Source organism: Daktulosphaira vitifoliae, unplaced genomic scaffold (assembly GCF_025091365.1).
Source record: "Daktulosphaira vitifoliae isolate Bord-2020 unplaced genomic scaffold, ASM2509136v1 Scaffold_4, whole genome shotgun sequence".
Classification (NCBI taxonomy): domain Eukaryota; kingdom Metazoa; phylum Arthropoda; class Insecta; order Hemiptera; family Phylloxeridae; genus Daktulosphaira; species Daktulosphaira vitifoliae.
This window is the reverse complement of record NW_026099575.1, coordinates 10340896-10364150: the sequence shown is the minus strand read 5'-3', so window position 1 is coordinate 10364150 and position 23255 is coordinate 10340896. Positions and strand designations below refer to the sequence as shown.

The 23255-nt window shown below is 25.8% G+C and overlaps 1 protein-coding gene across 11 annotated transcripts in view; it reads left to right on the top strand.

Annotated features, from left to right (window-relative positions):
* LOC126905573 (uncharacterized) overlaps positions 1 to 22679 on the top strand; it is a 76265-nt gene extending 53586 nt beyond the window's left edge. For 10 of the 11 annotated variants that reach the window (XM_050685410.1, XM_050685403.1, XM_050685405.1 and 7 more), the window contains 2 exons: positions 7617 to 7741; positions 20777 to 22679. In XM_050685410.1, the coding sequence (XP_050541367.1) occupies positions 7617 to 7741; positions 20777 to 21783 (1132 nt within the window). In that variant the 3' untranslated portion in view covers positions 21784 to 22679. The remainder of the gene's footprint in view (positions 1 to 7616; positions 7742 to 20776) is intronic. The other variant, XR_007704039.1, reaches the window with a different exon arrangement.
* Positions 22680 to 23255: the final 576 nt, after the last annotated feature.

The following is a 23255-nucleotide window of genomic DNA, read 5'->3' as shown; positions in this document are numbered from 1 at the left end:
CTCTGATTAATACATATTTAATAACAAAAGATCTAAAATAGATAAAACGAATTCTTAAAGTTATCAAATATTAAATAGTTATCAACAATAAAAAAATATAAATCAATATTAAAATAGAATTTTAATATGAAAAAATGTTTTATTAGTTAATAATTAACTAATTAATATTTTAATTATTAAAATATAAGTAACTAGGCTTTGGCTAGTTGGAACTCTGTCCAAGACTCGGTGCCCTGCGGTCCTCACGCGTCTATGATGCGAAGGCCCTTGGAGATGTCCTTAAAGGTATTTTTAATTATTTTTCCTTGATATTGCGATCAGATATCTATACTGTTAATTGTAAAATCAACATTTTAAATATAGATGTGTCTTTGATACTTTTCTAGTTAATTTCGAAAAACTAAAAGAATATGTTGATATAATAAAGGAAATTTCAATTTTGTTGAAATTTTTATATTTATTAACTATGCTACGTTTATAACATATTTTTTATTTTTTATCACTAATTATAATAAGAAATAAAAAAATATTATATTTATATTAGTGATAAATAATAAAACATATGCTTCGAACATAGTTTAAGAAATCAATAATTATAAAAAAAAAATTGAAATGATAATTGGATAAAAAGTTATAAGCCTCGACAGATAGATTTGAAACATTCTGTATAAATTTTTAGTGTAGGTAATTAATGGCTAAGCATATATGTGAATTTTCAGTTTTCTATCTTTTCTTGAAGCTTGTAATACAGTGCATTATAGCATTAATTATTCATTGATGATAAATTACACTGACAACCAACTTCAAAATAGAGTTTCATAATTCTTGATTTGAAAATGTCATTTAAAATGGAATGTTTATTATGATTTTTTGTTTGGCTATAACATTAGTTATATTGTCAGCTTTAAGATGATATACGTTGTATATTGAGCCAATATATTTTAAGTCTTAACAAAAATACCAAATAATTTGCATATGAAATCAAAAAATCAGATCTCTTGAGGATATTCTGCTTAAATGTTGATACACTTATAAAAAAAAAAATTCTTAATAATGATACTGTTTTTTAGATTGATGAAAAATGTCCGTTTTGTAAATCATAATGTATTACTTATAGACAATTTATTTCTCTATGTAGAAATTTTTTACAAAGAGACAAAATATTTATTAAAATTTATGTTTTACGAATTATTTTTAAAAATTATTTGTCTTTTGTCTTTAGTACAATGAAAAATTTTTGACTAGTTCATTAAATTTAGTGCACTTAAAGAGTTCTATATATAGCACGGGGTTCATTAGTTATGTACGTAATACTAAATTATTATCTACGTCTATTGATGTGATAGTTAAGAAGTGGAATTCTTCTCGGTATTCTAGTAAGGAAAATCGTGACTTACATACAATTCTATTCAATTTGACAGATGCTGTTCGCCTTGTCTTCGCACAAGCTTTGCTTATTAAATAGAATATTATAAATTTACTAAAATATATACTGATGAACACTTCAAAAATTTTATCAGTTCTTAGTTATTTGACTTCTTTTATATTTTGGTAAAAGATTAAGCGTTGTTTATAGAACTGCTTATCACGAGAAATGGAATAACGTAATACTTAGTTAACATTATATTGTTACATTATATAAAATATCAATTCTTTATGTATTTTATAATTTTATTATAAGACAATCATAATTTGAATGGAGATTGTTTCAAGAGAAAGTGTATCCTGTCGAGAAAATTTCTTAGTATTCTCTTTGAAAATATCAATTTATGTTACAGAAAGTCATTTATAAATACTTAAAGGATTTGTGTCGTTATAAGATGCCTTATAAGCATGTCATTGCATTATACGCTATGCCGTGAGTCATTCATTTTGTTCTGAGCGTAGATAATATCAAATTGAAGTATTAACAACCAAACTATGAGCTTAATAGACAGTAATTTTGAAATGAGCGAATAATTATTATTGAATAAATATTCAGACGTCAAATAACTCTACATACGGTAGCTGTTTGTGTCATGATAAACAATGTTAATATCACGGCTCTATAATAATCTTGGCTTGAATGGAATCCCTTTTTAATTACTAAAATCGTCGGGTACATTACTCGGAAATGACTGATTCCAGAGTTTTAGAGCCAATCTGGTTTAATCCGAATTTCTAATAAATGTACATCACATACTGATTTTACTGGTACTTTACTCTTCATTGAAACTGAAAGCATAAACATATAAAAAAAATTTTATTATTAAAAAAATAAGGCTAATTTTTATTTCTCATTATTACTCAGTTCTAAAAAAGTAAAAAATAATAATCATTTTTTGTGGAAAGTTATAATTTAATTACGAGTACATTAAAATTCAAGTCAAGTACATAAATACCTTTTTTTAATTGAGCCTAAAAAGTACTATATATGATAATTGGTTTATTGCTGACCTCTTTTACTTTCTTCCTACTGTATTAAGAAAAAAATTTAAATAAAGAAGAAAAAAAATTTATTACATTATAATAATAATTTAAAAAATAATGTTTTTTGGCTATTTAAGTACTATTTATTCTCGAATTTTAAATGGTTATAAAATACATTTTATGTCCGTTTTTTGACCTTTATTAGGATATCAACTTCAATTTTTAAATGGCAACATACGTAGTTAACTAGCTAACTTAATTGATTATTTATTAAATAATGGTCTAATTAATAAAATGGCATGGCAATAATAACTATTGAACTAGTATTTCAAAAATTATTATTACAGTGATGTTCTTCATATAATTTCACTAAATCACTAAATTATATGATTAAATAATTTGATATCTCTATAAATTTATTTAATATACCAACATTATTCTGTTTAATATATAAAGTAATTATTTTATCAATTAATTATTCAAAAAAAAAAAAATACTATATTGAAAATTTAACTTTTGATTTCTATTAGTTACATTTTTTTTATTAATTTATCAAACATAAATATGTTTCATGTTATTTTTTTTATATATTTAGAGAAACATCAACTTTAATTTTTAAAATTGTAATATACGTAATTCACTAGCTTTATTTAATATAATCTAGTTAATAAAATTACGGATCGATGACCAGTATTTCCAAAGTTATTAAAAATTTTATATCCAGGTAGTGAAGAGTGCGGCCTAAAAATGTCTAGTGATATATATAATAAAACCGGCGCCTCATCTTAATCCAATACTTTAATTTTTATAACTTACGAAATACTGGGCATTTGTTGTTATTGACCAAAAATTTTTTTCTAACAAGAACATTTTTAATTTTATAAGTTAATTAAATATGTATATCATCATGTGAAAAATGTAAGTTGATACCCGTGTAAGACATATAAGGGATGAACATAAAAATTACTTCATGAGCATACAATTGAGAAAATTATGGAACTAAAAGTAATCAATAGCAAAATTCTCAATATTATTTCTATTATTCAATTTAATGAGTGGTTAATGATGTCTGAATGATAACCAGTATTTCCAAAGATATTAACATTTTTATATTTTGACGGAAAGGGTGTGACTTAAAATTACGTAATGTTAAAAATAATAAAACCAACTCCTCACCTCCAGCCAATACTTTTAATTGTTAATTACTTTCGAAATATTGGTCTATTAGTTGTTATTCACCAGTCAGTTTTTTAATTAGACCGTTATATTTTTTTATAAGCTTATTAAATATGTGTGTTAACAAAAAAAAAGTTGTTATTCTTATAACAGATAAGCGATAGATCTAAAAGAATATTTATCAAATAAAATTCGAGAAATAAATAATACCGAACAAATTTTTTTTTTTTAATTATTATAATTTTAGGAGAAATTTAGTGGTCGATTAATAAACGATTAATCAATAACCCTGAATTAATAATTATTTTTTAATGTTATGTTTTGTAAAAACAGCTCATTAATTTATGAAAATGTCATAGTTTCAAACAAAATTAAGACAAATTTTGTTGTCATCTTCATATTTATATTCGAGGCAAAATGCATTTGATAATCGTGGTTATGATAATTACCTAATTTGATATATAGTAAAAGTTATATGGAAGGATCACATGACACAATGTGTGCTATGAATGTTTAATTTCACGTACATATGTACTCGAAGCACGCAAATATTACTCACTTAGTCATTGTCGGGATAAATGTTCCTCTTACCATACTATTTTAACATTTATAATATAGCTATTTATGAAATTTGTGGTGATGTTTAGTTTAATATTGAGTTAAATTCTATGTTTTTTTTTTACAACTATTTTTTATTGTAATTTTATGGATATATGGAAAATATTTCTTTTTTGATTGCATCAATGCTTAGTACCTCCCTAGAAAAAATGTCTGAATTCCACACTGCAGATAAAGTTAACTATAAATCACTTAGAAAATAACTACTGAATAAATGTTCAATTTTTTTGTTGTACTGTTAAGAAATGAAACAGTAGCTGGGATATATTACAATCAAAAAAATCTTACCATTTCCGAATCAAATAAGTAATACTATTTATTAAGTATTTGAAAATGTGTATGGTCATATTTCTCCTTTATTTGAGATTCTTTATTTTGTGTTAAGTTAAAAGTTTTACATCATATTAGTACTTTAAAAACTTGAGTATTAACAAAGTTATTTTTTGTTGTTAATTTTTATTCGAAAAGTTTTACTTTTATCGTACATTATTTAACATACATTTGAATAATAACTTTTCACGCTTTTGTTAGGTACTTAATATGTATGAGCTAATTTAAATTTAAAAAATGGATAAGAAGGTTCGTCAAATACAGATATGTAATCACGTGAAGAAGTATTTTTCATTAATTTATAAATTATTTAGTTTAATTTAATTATAATTCATGTTTTCTAATAAAAATATGTATGATTTTCCCTTTATTTTTCGAATAATATTTTGGTGTACTGATCCAAGATCCGGTTGCTTTGGGATAAGTTGAGGTTATTTTATTATTTAAAATTTTTGATTAAATATTTATATTGACCGAATGATTTTGCTGTATTTACTTTTCGAGTTAAAGTATTTACTATATTTATATTATTTTTCAATAAATATTCCAACAACATTAAGTCAATACGTTGTCATAAGTATTTAATCGTATAATTAATGAGTGAATTACATGAATTCAGGAGAAATGTATCATCAAATAATGATTTGTGGAGGTAGTACTTATAGTCTGTAAAATATTATGTTAATGGTCACTATATTCTCATTTGTACTACAAAACGATTGTATCTCTAAATGTTACTTGGTTTTTGGATTTTCCTATTCATTACTCTGCTTTATTTTAAAATAGATAATGGCAATTTTAATTATTAGAAAATCACGTAATCGAGTAAACAAGTGAAGAAGTCGGTTGAAGTAAATGATATTTTTTTGATAGTTGAATTTTTCCACTGTGTAAAATCAATTTAATTTGGCCAAAATAAAGGTGAATCTCATAATGATTAATAAAAATTATGCTTGCGCGACTTTGGTGTTGTGTAATTTATATTTTTCTCTAAGACGGTTATTTTTCTTTATTCTAAAATTTACTGATGTCGCGTCCGGAGTACCAAACGTACTTGAGAGATAACGGGAAAATATCGCTTGCGGACGTGCTCTGGATCGTTCAATATTTGTCAAGTAAAATATTGCGTCAACCTTTGGCTTATTGTTCACTATACTTAGCCGAGAAAAATAAATAAATAAACACATTATCTCGTGACTTACTAAGCGGGTCTTAGCAAAACCACGTTCCGCATACTTAGCTACAGGTACGTTTTGGATTTCGCCGAAGTATATTCCGATGTAATACGTATGCCGTGGCAACCGCAGCAGACTCCACGTGTGTATAAGATGAACGTGATGTCGTGTATATTTTCATCAACTTTAGCATATTATTCGTACGTCGTTTTTACAGTTAGTTTTGCCGCCCTTACAAAAACCACGTCGCGCCGCCAAATAATTTAATATGTTCAATATATAAGACGCGGTAGTCAGAATGGAAGTCGTAAGATACTCGAGATGTTTTTCATTTTGCATCCCACTGCAATACGACTAGCGACGACGTAATATCATACGGCTTAACGTTCATTTTATAAAGATAAAAAATATATGTAATTTTATCTCGTTTATAGCAGCTACTCGTCAAAATTGTTTATACAAATACCACCAGAGGACGAGGGGAAAAAGCGTATAATTTTCTTTGTTTTATTTAGAAAAAATACAATCTGTACATATATACACAGAACTTAGGCTAGCAGCGTAGTATAATAATATAAAAAACGGAGTACACAACAATATTGAATGGCCCTATGAATTCGGGTAAAAATGTGTTAATACATTTTTATGGTTGCTTTGTTTGTACTGCCGTTTAGAAAGAAAATAACGTTATTTTTGTTAGCTAAAAACAATAAAATTTTATTTGCGAATAACAATCTACTATTGCATGTAGGTGATTGTTACTACTATTACAGTCTAAATTGAAATCTTATTACCAACGGTTATTGCAGCGCAGTAGCTTGCAATTAACATTGTAGTTATGGTACAGCAAAAAATATCACACACGTTAAAGTTACAAAAAATTATTTCTAATTATCTTTTTCCCTTTATAAAAACCATCCACGAATTTTATCATTTCAAATGATATCTAATTCTGAAATGTACAAAAAAAAAATGTAAAAAAATTATTAGACATTTCGTTAAAAGAAGAATAATTCTTAAATCGACTATTTACCACAATTTATAAATGTTAGGTTATTTTTATTGATGGTTTAATACATTTTCATCATAACCGTATTAAAATCTCCAAAGTTTATATAAAGTTTGTTAAAACGAAATAATTTTTTTCATAGTAATGGGTTTAATTGGTATAATGGGTATAATTCATGGATACAAGAATATAGTTATAGAAGTTAAAGTTGAAATAATAAACAAATAATTAATTTTTTTAAAAATGTGAAAATTGTTTCTTTATTCGTTCTCGATATGTCTTAGAGTTTAATTTATTTATTGTACATAATAACTATAAAATTAATTATAAACAACAGAATGATGAGAAAATTAAAATTTTGCAACTTTTGTTCTTGCATAAATTATGTAGTTTGTCGATGAAACTTTTTACTTTTTAGTAGTTGATCTTCATACACATTGTTGCTTTTAATTCTCCAACAGTTTGAATTATTACATGAAAGATGTTTAAAATATTATTATTAAAATAACAAAGGCTACAAATGATTTTAAATATCCTCAAGGTACTTTTAAATACTTCTCTAAATTTGTTTGACTTACTATACTAATAAGGAGATATCAGATAAGCAAATTATTTATGACACATTTAACTCTTTTTATAAATGTTTTTAACTAAATTTCTGTTACAGATAACTTATAAATATCTTGTAGAACAGTTTATTAAAAAAAAAAAATGGCGCGAAGATGGTGTTAATATTAAATATTTATTTTGTTTTGTCAGATTCTACATAAAAAAATATTATTTATGAATTTTGTGTTACATGAGAATTTTTATTTTTAAGAGTTTTTAGTTTCTACGAAACTCAAATCCTGAGTGTAATATACTTAAAAATGTATTTACTCCTCTATTTTGTTATACAGGTGGTGTACTCCATTAGTTGCAATTAGCCTGTGTCTCATGTTAGCAGGTTGCATCTTCTCTTTCAGTGGTCATTTTTGTAAAGATCAAAAGACACTAATTGCTTCATCTCTTTACACGTTGGCCGGTATAGTATTTAATTTTATACTGTATATATATAAAATAGAGTCAGACTTAATTTAGTTAACACCTTAAAAATCAATTAATTTGCTTTTATTATCCACAATACTTATTTTAAAAGTAGCGTCAAGTTAATACCATACAAATAACATAAACATTTTACAATATTTTTTAAATTTTTTAACTGAGAGAAATAAAATTTCTTTCATCTGACTTTGGTTTTAATTTTTAAGCTTTCCTAAAATACTTGTATTTTTAAACGAATAATATAATGATTCGTTTTATAAAATAGTTCAAAAGTATTTTCAAAAAATCACTTTACATCATCTGAAAATTTAGAGCTTCTACTATGATAAATTTACCGAATAGTTACTTCATGAATATTCCTTAGAAAAAAGAGAAGAAACCTCTAATGAGCGTTTTCATGGATGATAATAACTTAATATTTCAGTCGTATTATAAAGAAGTTATTACTTTGAATTTCGAAAGGAAAAGATGTGAAAGGTGTTCATTATTAATTCAATACATAACTATTATACAGTCTCGTTTTTCATTTAAAAATTGTTTAAAAGTTAGAAAGATTTTATTTGATTATTATTACATAAAATAATACTTTACAAGATATAAATATTATTAACTGATATTAAGTGGACATTAAAATACATTTGTTTTTTTAGTACATTTAAATTTATACACAAAAATACAAAATAATTAGTCTATTATTGATCTCTTCTTAATTATTCAAAAATTAATTTTATTTAAACATTTTAGTTACATGTATTTCTTAATTTATCAATCATGAAATATTTTCCTATTTAATATTAAACAAATTATTCATGGTAACATACATATTTAACTAGTTTATTTGTTAGTTTGTGATCTAATTAAGAAAATGACTGATCGATAATTATGGAACTAAAAGTAATCAATAGTAAAATTCTCAATATTATTTCTATTATTCAATTTAATGAGTGGTTATTGATGTCTGAATGATAACCAGTATTTACAAAGATATTAAAATTTGTATATCTTTGTGGAAAGAGGAGTATGGCTTAAAATTATCTAACGTTAAAAATAAAAAAACCAACTCCTCGTCTCCAGTCAATACTTTTAATTGTTAACAACTTACGAATTATTGGTTCATTAATTGTTATAGACCAGATATTTATTAGCTTGGTTGCAAAGCGAGAAGGTATTAGTTTTACTATGATGTGTTTTTTTTATGTTGCTACTTTTTCTTAACTATCACCGGACTGACTTCTTTTAAATCACAAATCGTACCTAGTTGAAGACATTGCCCTTAAAAATTGAAAAACATTTTCTGTAAATGGGGAAAATCCTCATAGAATTTCAATGATTAAAATAAGTAAATTTCAACATTTTTTAAACTACCATAACTTTTTGTAAAATAAACTTAGCAAAATATTTTTTTTACATGAATACTTTAAGTATTTTCCTTTCATCTACTATAAATTTTTTTAAAACATTTTACTTGCCTACAGAAGGGGATTTAAAATGGCCCTTATTGCATATAAATAAACTTTTTTAACTTAACTTTTGAAAATGTTCCGGAAATACTGTGTCTTTTAAAAATATGTTAAATAAAGCTCATTTTACGTAATTTAAGAGAAAAAAAATTGAGTAGATACTTTAAACAACTTTTAGATTGGTTTTTTAGATGCTAACTGTAAAATTTTGTGGTGCTGTGCGTTTTATTTATATGTTCAATAAAATTCTTCATAAGAATTTTAATGATCCATACGTCAAAATACCACGATTTTCATTTAGTTAAAGATTTAGTTACAAAATATTGAAAAAAAAACCCTTAATTTTAGAAATTTAGACAAATATATAAAAATTACTCAAATATAAAAAATGGTAACTTTAAAAAACTTTTTTGAATTAAATATCTACACAAATAATAAAAGTAGAAAGTTCATTTTAGCTTCGATGCGAAGCTGAAAAGGTATTAGTTTTACTATGATGTGTTTTATTTTTTTTTTGTGTCTGTTACCACTTTTTCTCAACTCTCACCGAACCGATTTCTTTCAATGATACGTTAAAAGATCACAAATTGTATCTAGTCGAAGACATTACCCTCAAAAATTGAAAAATATTTTTAGATTATTACTAATTAGATATCGAGTATTTATATGTAAAAAACTTAATTAAAAACAAAAAAAAAAACCTCAGTACATTGTGGTCGTGGAACAATGGGGACGTGGAATAGTTGGGTCAAGTATAATAATATCTNAATTACTCAAATATAAAAAATGGTAACTTTAAAAAACTTTTTTGAATTAAATATCTACACAAATAATAAAAGTAGAAAGTTCAGTGATTAANAATAGTTGGGTCAAGTATAATAATATCTGACAGTGATTAAAATCACTATGATACAAAACGCTTCTATACAAATCTTTAGATAGTGTTTAATATTAAAAAATTTATGGATTACTCCAAAAGCTACATGATCTGCTATTTCCTTATTTATATCCTGATTAAGATAAAGTATGTCGAATAAAAAAGGGATATAAATATTATTTTTCATAAAAAAATTGTATTAATCCATATATTTTTCAAAAAGTTATAGCATTTTAAAGTTAAAAATACGATTTGTGATATTTTGACGTATCATTAAAAGAAATTGGTTCGGTGAAAGATGAGAAAAAGTGGTAATAGCCACAAAAAAAAAAACTAAAAATCACATCATAGTAAAATGAATACCTTTTCATCTTCGCATTGTGTTAAAAAATGTTCATTATTAAATATTTAAGAATGATTTATATTAATTATTAATATATTGGACATAATACATTCTGCTCGTTACGTATTTTTTTCAATTAAAATATATTTAATGATTATTCCTATGTAACCTGATAATCAAACATATATTTGTTATATTTATTAGAAGGATTGTGTTGTTATGTAGCCCCTCTAAACTCTACTTTTGTGTTAGACTTGATAAAAAAAAAAATTGGATTGTGTTTTGAATGACTTGTTTTTTGTTGAAATTAGGAGATTTTAGCCTAACAGTAGATTATAATATTAAGAAGATAAATTAAACTAGTTTTTTCAAATTTTTTTTATTTAGATATCTTGCGATTCGAAAACCAAAAGGTTCATTATTCAAGATTTGTTATTAAAAATAGTCGAACTAATCTCGTTAGAGCGCATTAAAAAATATTTAATTACTATTAATCAATATTTAACTATATTTTTACAAGATCATTTATAAACGGTCGTAATAACCATGTATATTGATAAAATGAGTGAATTATCCGTCAAAATTACAATAATAAATTATTGAATATTAATTTAATTCTAAATCTAATTACCATAATAAGTATTTATTCATATATAATAATTATAAGACAAAGAATTATTAATAAGGATATAATTAAGGAAATAAAAGTTGATGTTGCTTTTGAATTAATCCCCTAATTTCTATAAATTTAAACACTATCCACAGATTTTAATAGACACGTTTCTTATAATAGTGATTTCAATCACTGTCAAATATCATCTTTACTTGTCTTATAATTTTCTTACAATCATTTTAATGATCTGGCTAATGTTTAAAAATTGTAGACTAATTTTGTTTTAAAGGTTTTGTGATTGAAGTGATTTAGAGCTCCTAATGAGTTGTGAATAATTATTATAATCAGATTATATTACTGATTATTAATATTACTGATTATAATCAGTAATTTTTGGACAGAGGTTGATTTTGCATATAATACTGACTTTTTGATAACATTGATTTCAGTTTTGAAAATACTAGCCTCGCAGGGTAATTTAAAAAACTATTGAATATTTCAATTTCTGAAAACTAAACCTCCGCCATTCATTTATATTATTAGATGCCCCAGTGATAATTAAACAAAAGCCACTAAAGTTAGACTTAATTGTATCATTAAAAAATGTTAAAATTATTAATTTTATTGTATTTTGTTTAATATTAGAACATTAATGATTAAGTTTAAAAATGAATTTTATTTTTTTATTAGTTTAAAAGTGTAAATAGACATTATGGATTTAATTTAATAAATTACCCATGAAATTTCTTTTCATTTTGATGGTATCCATAAAATATATTTATTTATTGACCAATTTAAATGTATATAGCAAGTTCATTTTCGTTTAGGTCGTTTATGTTTTCGGCTGTCGGATTATAGTTTACTCGTTGCTTTTCTAACTAAAATCCAATTGCCTAACAGTCAATTGGATTTTAGTTACTTTGACCGGAAAAAAGACCCGGCGAAATGACAAATGCATTAATAACAATAAATTGCGAAAGCGTATTGAAACACAATGAAAATGAATGTCGTTTAGTAGCAAAATGAGATCGTTATCATTAGTCTTAGGATAAGTGAATTAAAAACTAAGTGACAAGCTATAAAAGTGTAATTATATTAGTCTGTATGACAATAACTGTTAATAATGAGCTAGAAGATAAAATTGTGAGGATTTGACAGGCAGCAATAAACAAGACAAAGGTTTTTAATTTTACTCATGTTTCTTAAAAAAAAAATCTTAATTAGTGTTCGTTGGCCCAGAGCGAATAATAATAATTTTAAAAGCAATTCGACTAAATCTCGTTTTTTTTCATTTAACACGAGTTACCCATCCAAGCATGGGCCAAGTTTGTTTGTCGGAAGGGACTAATGACTTTTGCCGGATAAATGAGAGGCAATTTTCTCTTGCCACCTAATAAAAGCTGTGTTAAAAATGGAGTGTATAGGGGAAATAATATGCAAGGGTAGAAAGGATAACGTTAAACAAATAATGAATGCATAAAACTTCGAGAGCTAAAAAATAAATAAATTCTTTCATTTTATTGTTCTGCTGAATATGCTAAAAGTAATTAAACTGTTAAAAACAATCTATATTTTTTTTCGGTAACTATTGAATATGTCATCAACAATTTATTGTTACAAAATTAATTAGATTATTTTTATAAGGAACTTGTTTTTCCCACTTGACAGATAAAAACAACACATATAACCATAGATGAAATTACAATTTTTAATTTTGAAACAAAGGTGCATTGATTTTATAAAAATATCATTGATTTTGTTACTAAATTAACTTGATACAAATTTAGTTTGGAACGTAACGTAACTTATGCTCAACATAAAAATGTAAAAATATAAAAGAATTATATTATTATTATTTGAGTTAAATTTTAAAAGCATTGTTATATAAAAATATTTAATTTAATGAATTTTTGATAAGAGATAAATTTAAGCTATATTACTTATATTTTAGTGTTTTATTTTAATAATGAAAGATATTTATTTACGTACAAAATCATTAATTCAATGAATAGTTTGCAATAAATAATCACTATTTCATTGAAGTATACTTTTAAAAGTACAATTATATAAACTGAAGAATTCACTACAATTGTAGTGTATAAAATATCTTGTTAAAATTGATGTATTAATTCTAATGCAGTCTTCAATTTTTACTAAATTCATAGTTTTAAATTATTATTGTTTATAAATAATTAAATAAAATAGATGATTTATTTTATTAGCTCTTTTCTCAATTTATCATATAATGATAATTAAAATAATAATTCACTTAAGTAGAGTCGTTACATTCAACTAGATATATTACCCATATAATACGGTACTTATCATATTATTTTGAAAATAAATACAATACCTATATACATTTAAAATAAAAAACATTTAGTATAATATTACCCGTTATAATACATAAATATATTTTTTTGTTAAATTTAATATCAATTTTGATTTATAATCTTCTACATATTTTATTAATTCTCATTGTTGTGTCTAAAAAAATTTTTTTGTGAATAAAATTGCACTTAAATCCTAAAAATATATTTTTAAGTTCTTAGAGGCATTTTAGGGTCTTCATCATGGTGTAGATTTCGCTTATTGTTAATTTCTAATTGGGCACAACTAAAAATACAAAAAAAAAAACGGTTAAACTATTTACTTTTTCTAATAAATTAAATTAGCAACTACTTAAAACATAATGCTATTTATCATTACTATTTGTGCTTTATATGAATACAACTACCTCAGACCAATAACCGATAAGTTAAATACAATATGAGAAATCCGATTAAATATTATCGGTATAGGTATTTGTTAAGCAAACAGTGAGCCTAAATAGAATGGTATTCAGTTTCCAATAATTAAAATGTCTGGGCTGACCGGGTTCCTCTAAACGATTCAATGGGGTTGTACAAAATAATAATTAACAACCTATCAAATAGGGAAAGGGTCGTGGTTTCCGTTTCTGTTGGAATCTGGCGAATTATCGAAGGATTGTAAACTTTTACGCTCTACCGTGCACAGCATTGAGGGTGATACCGTTGGGATATCCAAGTAGTCTTGTATACATAAACCCACAAAGCAATTGATCATCGCCAGAATTTTCCAATGTTTACACGCATATTATCCAATGGTAATCAATTAACCGTGTTGAAATTCTTCATCGTTTTTGGCGCGAATGGTCTGGAAAACATTAATTTTGCGGTCAATATACTTTAAAAATAGTATTCTGGTTTAATTGCATTTTCTGAAAAAAAAAATAATGCATACATTATTTTCATAACACTACCATGAGTGCAAAAAAAAAAAAATGGTTACTAAGTCGATAATCCATAAATAATATTTCCAACTACAATTGAACATGTTACATATAAAATATTCAGATAAAAAAACACATGCCATCAATTCAGCAACAAATTTACGTCATTCAAATCCAGAACAATAAAAAAGTAATTTAATAAAAAATGTATTAGTTGACCTCATGTTGCTGGACTATAACTTAATAAAAAGAACCGTAAAAATTAAGATAGCAATTTCGGTCATACGTGTTTGTTACTATAGAGTTAATAAATGATGACTGTTGGCACCCCGCGGTAGAAATAATTCTTAATTTAAAAGGTGGTCTATTTCAATTAAAACAAAACGAAAACTAAGAGAAATACAACACACAGATATAGTCATATTATTTCGTATTTTCACTGTGTTAACTTAAAAATATATTACTGTAATTGGCAAAATTAAATTAACGGTTTAAGTGTTAGATAAGCAATAGTGTGTATTTAACAGTGTTTTCATTATTAATAATTGAATTGAGGTAATTTTCTTTTCTCATATTATACAATGAATTTTCCATGTATCCAACGTGGAAAACTCATCGTGAAAGTATCAGAATTTCTTTGTTTACGACGCCAATTTGTTTATAAAACCGATTACAATATTTATAAAATTTATATCGATCTAAACAATAAAATTCATTATAAAAAAAAATTGTTGATAGAAAATTCTTTCAAATATTTTTCCCTAATAAAGCTAAAACATATAGTAATTTAAGAGTATTGATTATTTTAAAATATTACTTAAAATTTGATAATAATGTAATCAAAAATGTTAAATAGAAAATAATACTGTACAATGCATAGCTTAACTGTTCATAATAAATATAGTAAAAATTTTCATATATTATGTATAGAATTCGTTAAGTAAGAATGTTTTTGTTAAAAGATCTCTTCGTTAAACATTTAATTAGTTGAAAAGTTGGATAAGACTAGAAACTTAACAATTACTATTCGTAAATTGTACAGAGTGCGCTTGTCTTTTGTAGAAGGAGTACATATATGACAATTTTCATAACTCAACAAACACATAAAACTTTAAATAAATTCAATTTATTATTAATATTTACAGAATAATTAGTACATCTCTGTGATTAATTATTACACGTTTGATTATAGTTGAGAATTAGAGCACACAAAGTGCAGATTTTGTTTCAAGTATCAAGTTGTGTTTCAAGTTGGATCAAGTAAAAAACTATTAAATTACTTCATAATTTAAGTCATTTTTTTTAACTGAAATTTTGAATTTTTTTTGATGAATTAACATACTCTTTGACAGAATTTTATTTTTAGTATAAGTATTTTTGTAACTAGACGACTTATTCATAATTATTATGATATTTACCTTAAAAACAAAATAAAATGATTTTAGTGTTCTTAGTGTTGGTGCGGTAGGGGTTGGAATGAAACCCTCTAAAATAAATTAAACAAAGTAATAAATTATCAATAAAACAATTTGAAACCATAATGATGAAAAATAAAGTCGCAAATTTATATGTGAACCTCTCTAAAAAAAAATTAAATGCAGAATCGCCTCTTTATGCGTTGAATTATACGATTGAAAAATTAAAGTAATGATATTATTATACAATTTACTATCTTCTATAAACCAAGTATTATAATTTTCATAAAACAACTGTTTATATTATTTTTTTGTCCACTTGAGTACTAGTTTAATAAAGTTAAGATGTTAGAGTTTATTTCGCGGAAGCATAAATTTCATATAATTTTTATTTGCCAATGTAACATTACTGTATTTATAAAATAATGACCAAAAAACTATATTTCAAAGTAAGCTATAAAAAAATAAATCATCGACTTTTTCTATTTAATAACTTTAAAAGTTTTATAAAAACAATAAGTTTTGATACTGATGAATAATATACAAAATTTAAATTTGCAATAGGAATAATCAAGTTTTAGCATTTTAAATGAAGTTCTGATGTTGGTGCACAATGAAACATTCACATTGGTCACAAAATAAAAATGTTGAAAACCACAGCGATTCGTTTAGAGTCTGTTGTTTTAACGAATTAAATCGTTTGAATTACTTTATAAATAGGCATGATCCGGCCAAAGTTTGTGGAAATTTTGTCAACAGTTCAAGTTATTGCATTACGCTACAGCGGTGTTTCGGTGGAAAAACAAAAGAATATTAAGTAGTGAGCAATTCACGGGGCATTAAATAAGAAACACCAGTAAAATTGGGAGGAGAATAAAATCTGATAAATTACTGAGTTTATAATACACCCTTATTGTTTTTGTGGTAAGCGCCAAAAAAGTTGTGCATAATATCATTGATGTTAAATACCATTTTAGCCTCGAAGCGACCGCGCTATGCCAATATATGAATCCGCATTATCATATCGGCTTACCAACGTGATTGGTATAAAATTGTCGCATCTTCGGTTTCACCCATAAAATAAAATAATTACACTTTGATCGCGGCATGCACACTACACTATCGTTGATGTTACACACTCAGTGTTATATTTCAATTTAAAAAAATAATAACAAAATGTATATACCATACATTGTATAGCAGTAGTGGTATAATAGAGTAATCGAACGAAATGTAACCGATACCGCACTTTTCAGTAACTCGGTTTTTCGATGATGTCGAATATTTTATCATCACGAGGATACACCGACCGCAGTAAATTATTTTAATTGAATTTCGCATAATTAATGTAAACCCCATATCTATAATGAAGTTTTATATTACATGGAAGCCACTAGGCATAATATCACCATTGAAAATTCGAAAAAGAAACCCTTAACAAGACAGTTCACCACCAGATAAAACAGACATTACCTCATAATTTACCATATCATTCGAAACCTTTGTTAGCTATTCATTGTGAATTAACAATTACAGAACGTTTAATTTTATTAAATTAATATGATAATTTCACGATGGTCTATGTAAACAACTTTTACTACAGTCGAACACAATTGTAGCAAACTCCAGCAAATGTTACTCATTTTAAAATTACTACAGAATGGAAATAAATTGCATTAAAACTGAGTGCTATCGATTCATAATAATACACACTTTATAATTTTCACGAAATGGGATGAAAGTTTTGGAGAACTTTTGTTTGTCGTTAGTATACCGATAATCACATTTGCAGCTGTCATCATTATTTGTTTATTACAATTTGATAAACACCGAAACCGTTCAACCAGTATTTTTATGTTATTAAATTTTTCTAATTTATAATTTATTGCATTGAAAGTAATGTATAGAACGTGACTCTTGTTGAACTCATGTAAAAATATTGTAAACATTACAATAAAAACATAAATTGACAATCATTAAATTTTGATGTTATAGCTGAATGAAACGATTTAAACGATTTCCCAAAAAGGCATAAAGATGCAATTATTTAAAGTGTCAATGTGCGTTGTATAAAGCGGATAACTATTAAAGTAAAAAATAGTGTCATCTTACATTGTTTAAAATAAGAGCTTTTTGAATTTCGTGAATATTGTTGTAATTAAAAAAAAAAAAAGTTCAAAACATTATTAAAGATATATTTTAATAGAAAAGTTGTTATTAAAAAACTTTTTACAATATCTCGATTTAAAATAATTATACATCTCAAAGTTCAAAGCACCGAACAATTTTTGTATCAACATGATTCTATAACAATGCAGTAGCTTATTATTATTATTTTTATATTGAAAGACGTTTTTTCGAAACATTTTAGTGTTACAATGTACCGTTAAAAATTTTATACTTGGTCAAGCATAAAAAGGAAAAATATAGTCATAGAATTCTTTGTCTAATTGAACATCATATTACGCGATAGATAATGTATAGTTAATATAACATTGTTATTTGTATATATAGGAATTCAAAATTAATTATAACAAAATTACTGCAAACGACTAATGATACAAATTTTGATAGAATTAATTGTTCGCTTAATTACTCTAACCTTAATATAAGAACATTAACTCCAATTCAAAGTTTCATATTTATTGATGTCGGAAAGTATTAGTGCACTAATACTAATTGAAATGTGTAAATTGAATCTTATGTGATAATAAACATATTTGACTTGTGAACTATTGGGATTCAATTTTTCATTTTTTTACGACAAATAAGCAATTTTAAATACGTAAGAAATAAAATATAGGAACAAGTCACAGTGTACAAATATTTTTTTTAATATTATTTTGATTACTCAATTATAATTTATGAATTTTATTCTCCTCCATACTATGAAAAAAAAGCATTACAAATATATGTTATCAAGTGCGATATGATTTTATGTATTTTATTTGAATATCATTTATAAATCAAGTGTTCCCATTAATAATTTTAATTAATTACACAGTTCAAAGATCAATATATGAAAATAATTTTCTGTATAGTAATAGTCTTCCAATACTATCGATATGTTAGATGTGTTAAGACAACACAAAATTACAATTTCACAAAACATAAATTTTTAATAAATAAATACGATATCAGTAACCCTAATTGACCTATACAATATAACAAGTTGTAAATGCGTTTTTACTTAATTCTCTTGAGAATAAATAAATCTGTCAAATGCTATTACTGTTATAAATCGGAGAGATTGATGTGAATCATAAAAGTCAAAATTGTTTAATTCTATAAAATATTTAAAATTCATATGTTTTAGATATAAAGTATATTTTTATGACTTTGGAATAAAATATATGTTTTTATTCTTTTGGTATAAAAATTGATGATTCGACTTCGACGTTTTCAATTTAATGAAATGTTTAATATATATTTCTATAAAATCAAATATTATACGTTTTTGTATTAATACTGCAAATTACTAATAAAAAAAAATATATTTTATATATTTTACATAAAATAAGCAGTCTACAACTACTAAGCTAAGCGAATATACCCCACATCCTTCCAATCATAATTTTTAAAAAGTTAACTCCCTCAAAATTTATTTAGGACCGGGGCTTTTTTGCCTTACGGGTGCGCCTGCACATCCATATTTGTGGCACTAATTATAAACCATAACTATTGATTGTTTATTGAATTTTTTAAGATTCAAGATTTTAAATGGTCTTGTTAATTTGTACAGCTTTGTTCATTAATATTCCATTGCGCATTTGGTTATTATAATGTTGTTATTCTAATGATATTATTATTATTGTTGCTATTTATCAAATGTTATTATTACTTTTAATGTCTTCTCGGTATAAAGACTGAATGAGAATCTCATTAAAATTATTATTATGTATTTTTTTAGAGTTTTCAATCCTACCAATGAATGCTTATCTTTAAAATATAAATAAAATATGGTTTTATAACTATAATTTATATTTAATTTATATTTTATGCGTAAGATTTCGTTTGTTCATAAACGATAACTGTAATTTTACTTACAGATTTTCTTTGATTAATTGAAAATCAAATTACGAACGCTTGCGGTTTCTGTAAGTAAACCTTTTATCTTTTATATTTCTGAATAACAAATCATGCCTTAATGATTTACTTTCTCTGTTTTATAATTCTGATCGGATGATTGTCATTATCAGTCTGCCCGGGAGTTTGTCGCATAAATTCGATTTAAACCATCTTCAATTGGTACGATTTACATTTATATTATAAAACTATATTACTTAACTTTACATTGATATCAATTTTCTTACATACTAATGATTAATAGCAATTATAGTAATTATTATATGTATAGAACATATAAGTTTCACTTTAAGTGCTAACCAAGTTTAAACGAAGAGAGCGTTGCAAGTTTTTGATGAACAATACAATTATTAGTGGTTGCTTTAGTATTGTCATACACTTTTATCTCTTTGCTTATTACTATTAATTAGTGTAACTATTCAGTAAAACTGTAATTTCATAAATGGCTCGTATACGCTTAAATGTCATGATCTTCAATTTATAGCATAAGCTACCATCAACTATTAAAAAAAAAAAAACAAAAGTTTTAATGTTAGGGGTAAAACATTTCTCCAAAATCTTGTTTACTTTAGAAGTATAGATAGTTGAACTTAATTAAAAACATTAGAAGAATAAATCAACTCTTAAAAATATTAATATTTTATGTATAATTTTTATGCAATATGTAGTTTGTTAACCGAGCAAATTAATACCTTTTATCTTTAACTAAAAAAAAATACATTGAAATCATATACAAGTTCAGAATTAAAACAATTTTAATTAAGTAGATAAATTTTTACATTCCTTTGTTACCTTCATATCTCAATAGTTTTGCATATACTGAGCTAAACAGATACAATTTTTGAATTTGGGGTACAAATTAAAAGTTATGTGGTAAAATAATTACGTCCCTTCTAATGTTTTGCTAATCAAATCTGTTAATTAAAAATATTTATTAAGTAATTTAATGATTCATACTTGTGTTACAGGGTTAATACTGGCTGCGGGGTTGTTTGTCTTTGCGTCCGTTTTGAGTGACAGCTTTTCTTCTGTATACTTATCGTCAAGGGATGATGTAGATTTCTCGGGACAGGTGTCTACAAATCCTGATTACGATTATCGTTACGGTTGGTCCTTCATTGCTTGTAGTTTGGCATTTTTGGCATCAGAGGCGTCAGCAGTGTTTACCATTATCGCATACTTTAGACGCTTAGAAGAGCGGATGCACTACACTGCGGTTGACAGGAAACCACCGCAATCGCCAACGCTGTCTGTGACTGGTGGTACGGCGGCAACCGGAGACGAATGTTCGCTCCATTCTCCCGACCATATGGATCAGGAATCCCTAGATTCGGGACTTCTTAATTCCGAACGACCGACTGCTGCATCAACAACTACATCTGCCGTCGTTGACGATTCGCTGTCGGGCGATCTCAATGGCAATACGCCACCCGACATATGTCCGCCTAAAATCGGCGATGACTTAACCAATAGTCAAGCCGGTGTGGCCGTTGTTAAACAATCGACGTCGTATTGCAGTGCTACGCTGAACCCTAAACATTACAAGCACATGGCTGTTATCAGTAGTGGTAACGGTTACGAGGTGGACACGACAAAACCGTGTACTTGTTCGTCAATGCCGGTGACGGGTTCAACTAAACGATACGCAACCATAGCTGCCGGTGTGACGAGACACAACGGTGGTAAACAATATACGGCTGCAACTTCAATGACGACAGCCAAGCGAAAGGGGGGCGCCACCGGACTGACGTCCATTAAGGAATCACCGATGGACGATTACTATCATCACCATAACCAGCAGCAACATCACTCTAAAAATCACCAAACTCTAAGTCGTAAACCCGAGCCTCCCAGCAGGAGACTAAAGGCGGCAGTCGGGAGTTATTGCATACCTCAGACTCCTATTGCTGCTCTAGAAGCCTTAGACTGCCCTCCCATAGCGGACTCTAGACTGGTAACGCCCAGTTTGGTATGACGTAAATGTTGCGTCGTCTTAGGCCAAGACGAACACGCTGTATGACGACGCATATTCCTAAGAGTTACATTTCTCGAATTAATAATCGAAAAAACTGTACCAATTAAACTGATCATTTTGGTTGTAAAACTCATGTTTTTAAAATTGCTAACAAATATGAATCGGTGCGTAAATCTTTTGTACAATTAAAAAATGTCAACTTTTTACTTAAATTTTATCATATTTATTAATCAGTTGATTCAATAATATATTTTTTTAAAGCGTACTCGATATCATTAATAATATAAAGTGATATAAAAAAAATGGTGGTTATTGTTAATATGCAGATTACTAAGGTAAATTGTCTATAATTTTTTTATTTTTGAAATCTGTATTATGTACATATATAATATCGTGTTACTTATCATAATAAATTGTTTGTGTAGCTCTTAAGTTGGTATAAAAAATTGAAGAAAGTTGTGATGTGGGACAATTAGGTTATAAGCTGTCAATCATTATAATGGCGTTGTAAACGTTTAGCTTATACCATCATGACGATATGCTTATAAAAGAAAATCACGTCTTGAATACTAAACGTTTATGCAACATAATAAACGGGAATGATTTTTAAAAAATGGATATGCGACATTGAAATGTAATATCTATACTTATTATTACATCTTAAGAAAGAATGTATCAAAGTATATTTTCTACCATTTAATTAATGAACGAATATTACTTGTTGTATAATCGATTATTTTTCATCACGAAAAAAGCGATTTATGTCTACGCATTATTGACAAACAATGTTCTGTAAAAAAAATATGTATACCTATTATTTAAAAATATTTTTTTTAAATGTTTGTTTTGGAAAAATATTTTGTGATAAAAATAAAATTTCATTTTTTTGTAGTTGATTACAGTTATTTTTGTTTGACCTTCTCTAAAAATCCAGAATTAGTACCTGTATATCAGATATATGGATTTAAAAAATCTCATCATAATATAATGTATATTCTAGAAACAATATTATTATTGTTCAATTCAACTATTCTTCCAATATAGTATATATTAATTATCCGTAAAGTGAAAGTACACATGCTATGATTTTAATATATTGAAATCATTTTGAATTGAACTCAAAGGAATGCTTTATGGCCTATTTTTTTCTATCACTTTTTTTTAATTGACGTTTAAATTAATCAGGTTAAGAGTCGAATTTTAATATTGAGGAGATTAAAGCCCTGATTCAACCCGCCTGAAGACTTGTAATTCATTTTTTTTTAAAGAATTCTTATAGAATAAAAATGAGACGTTAAAGAGTTTGATTTATAGTATGAATGTGCATTCAAATTCAATGCTGTCGAAAACAGATTAAAATTCATGAATTTGATGTCGCTGTGGTTGTATCTATGAATATAAAACAATAAATGTATACATACTGGGTTATGAAATTTAAATATTTATATCACTAATTGGAAGTAAAGCAATTA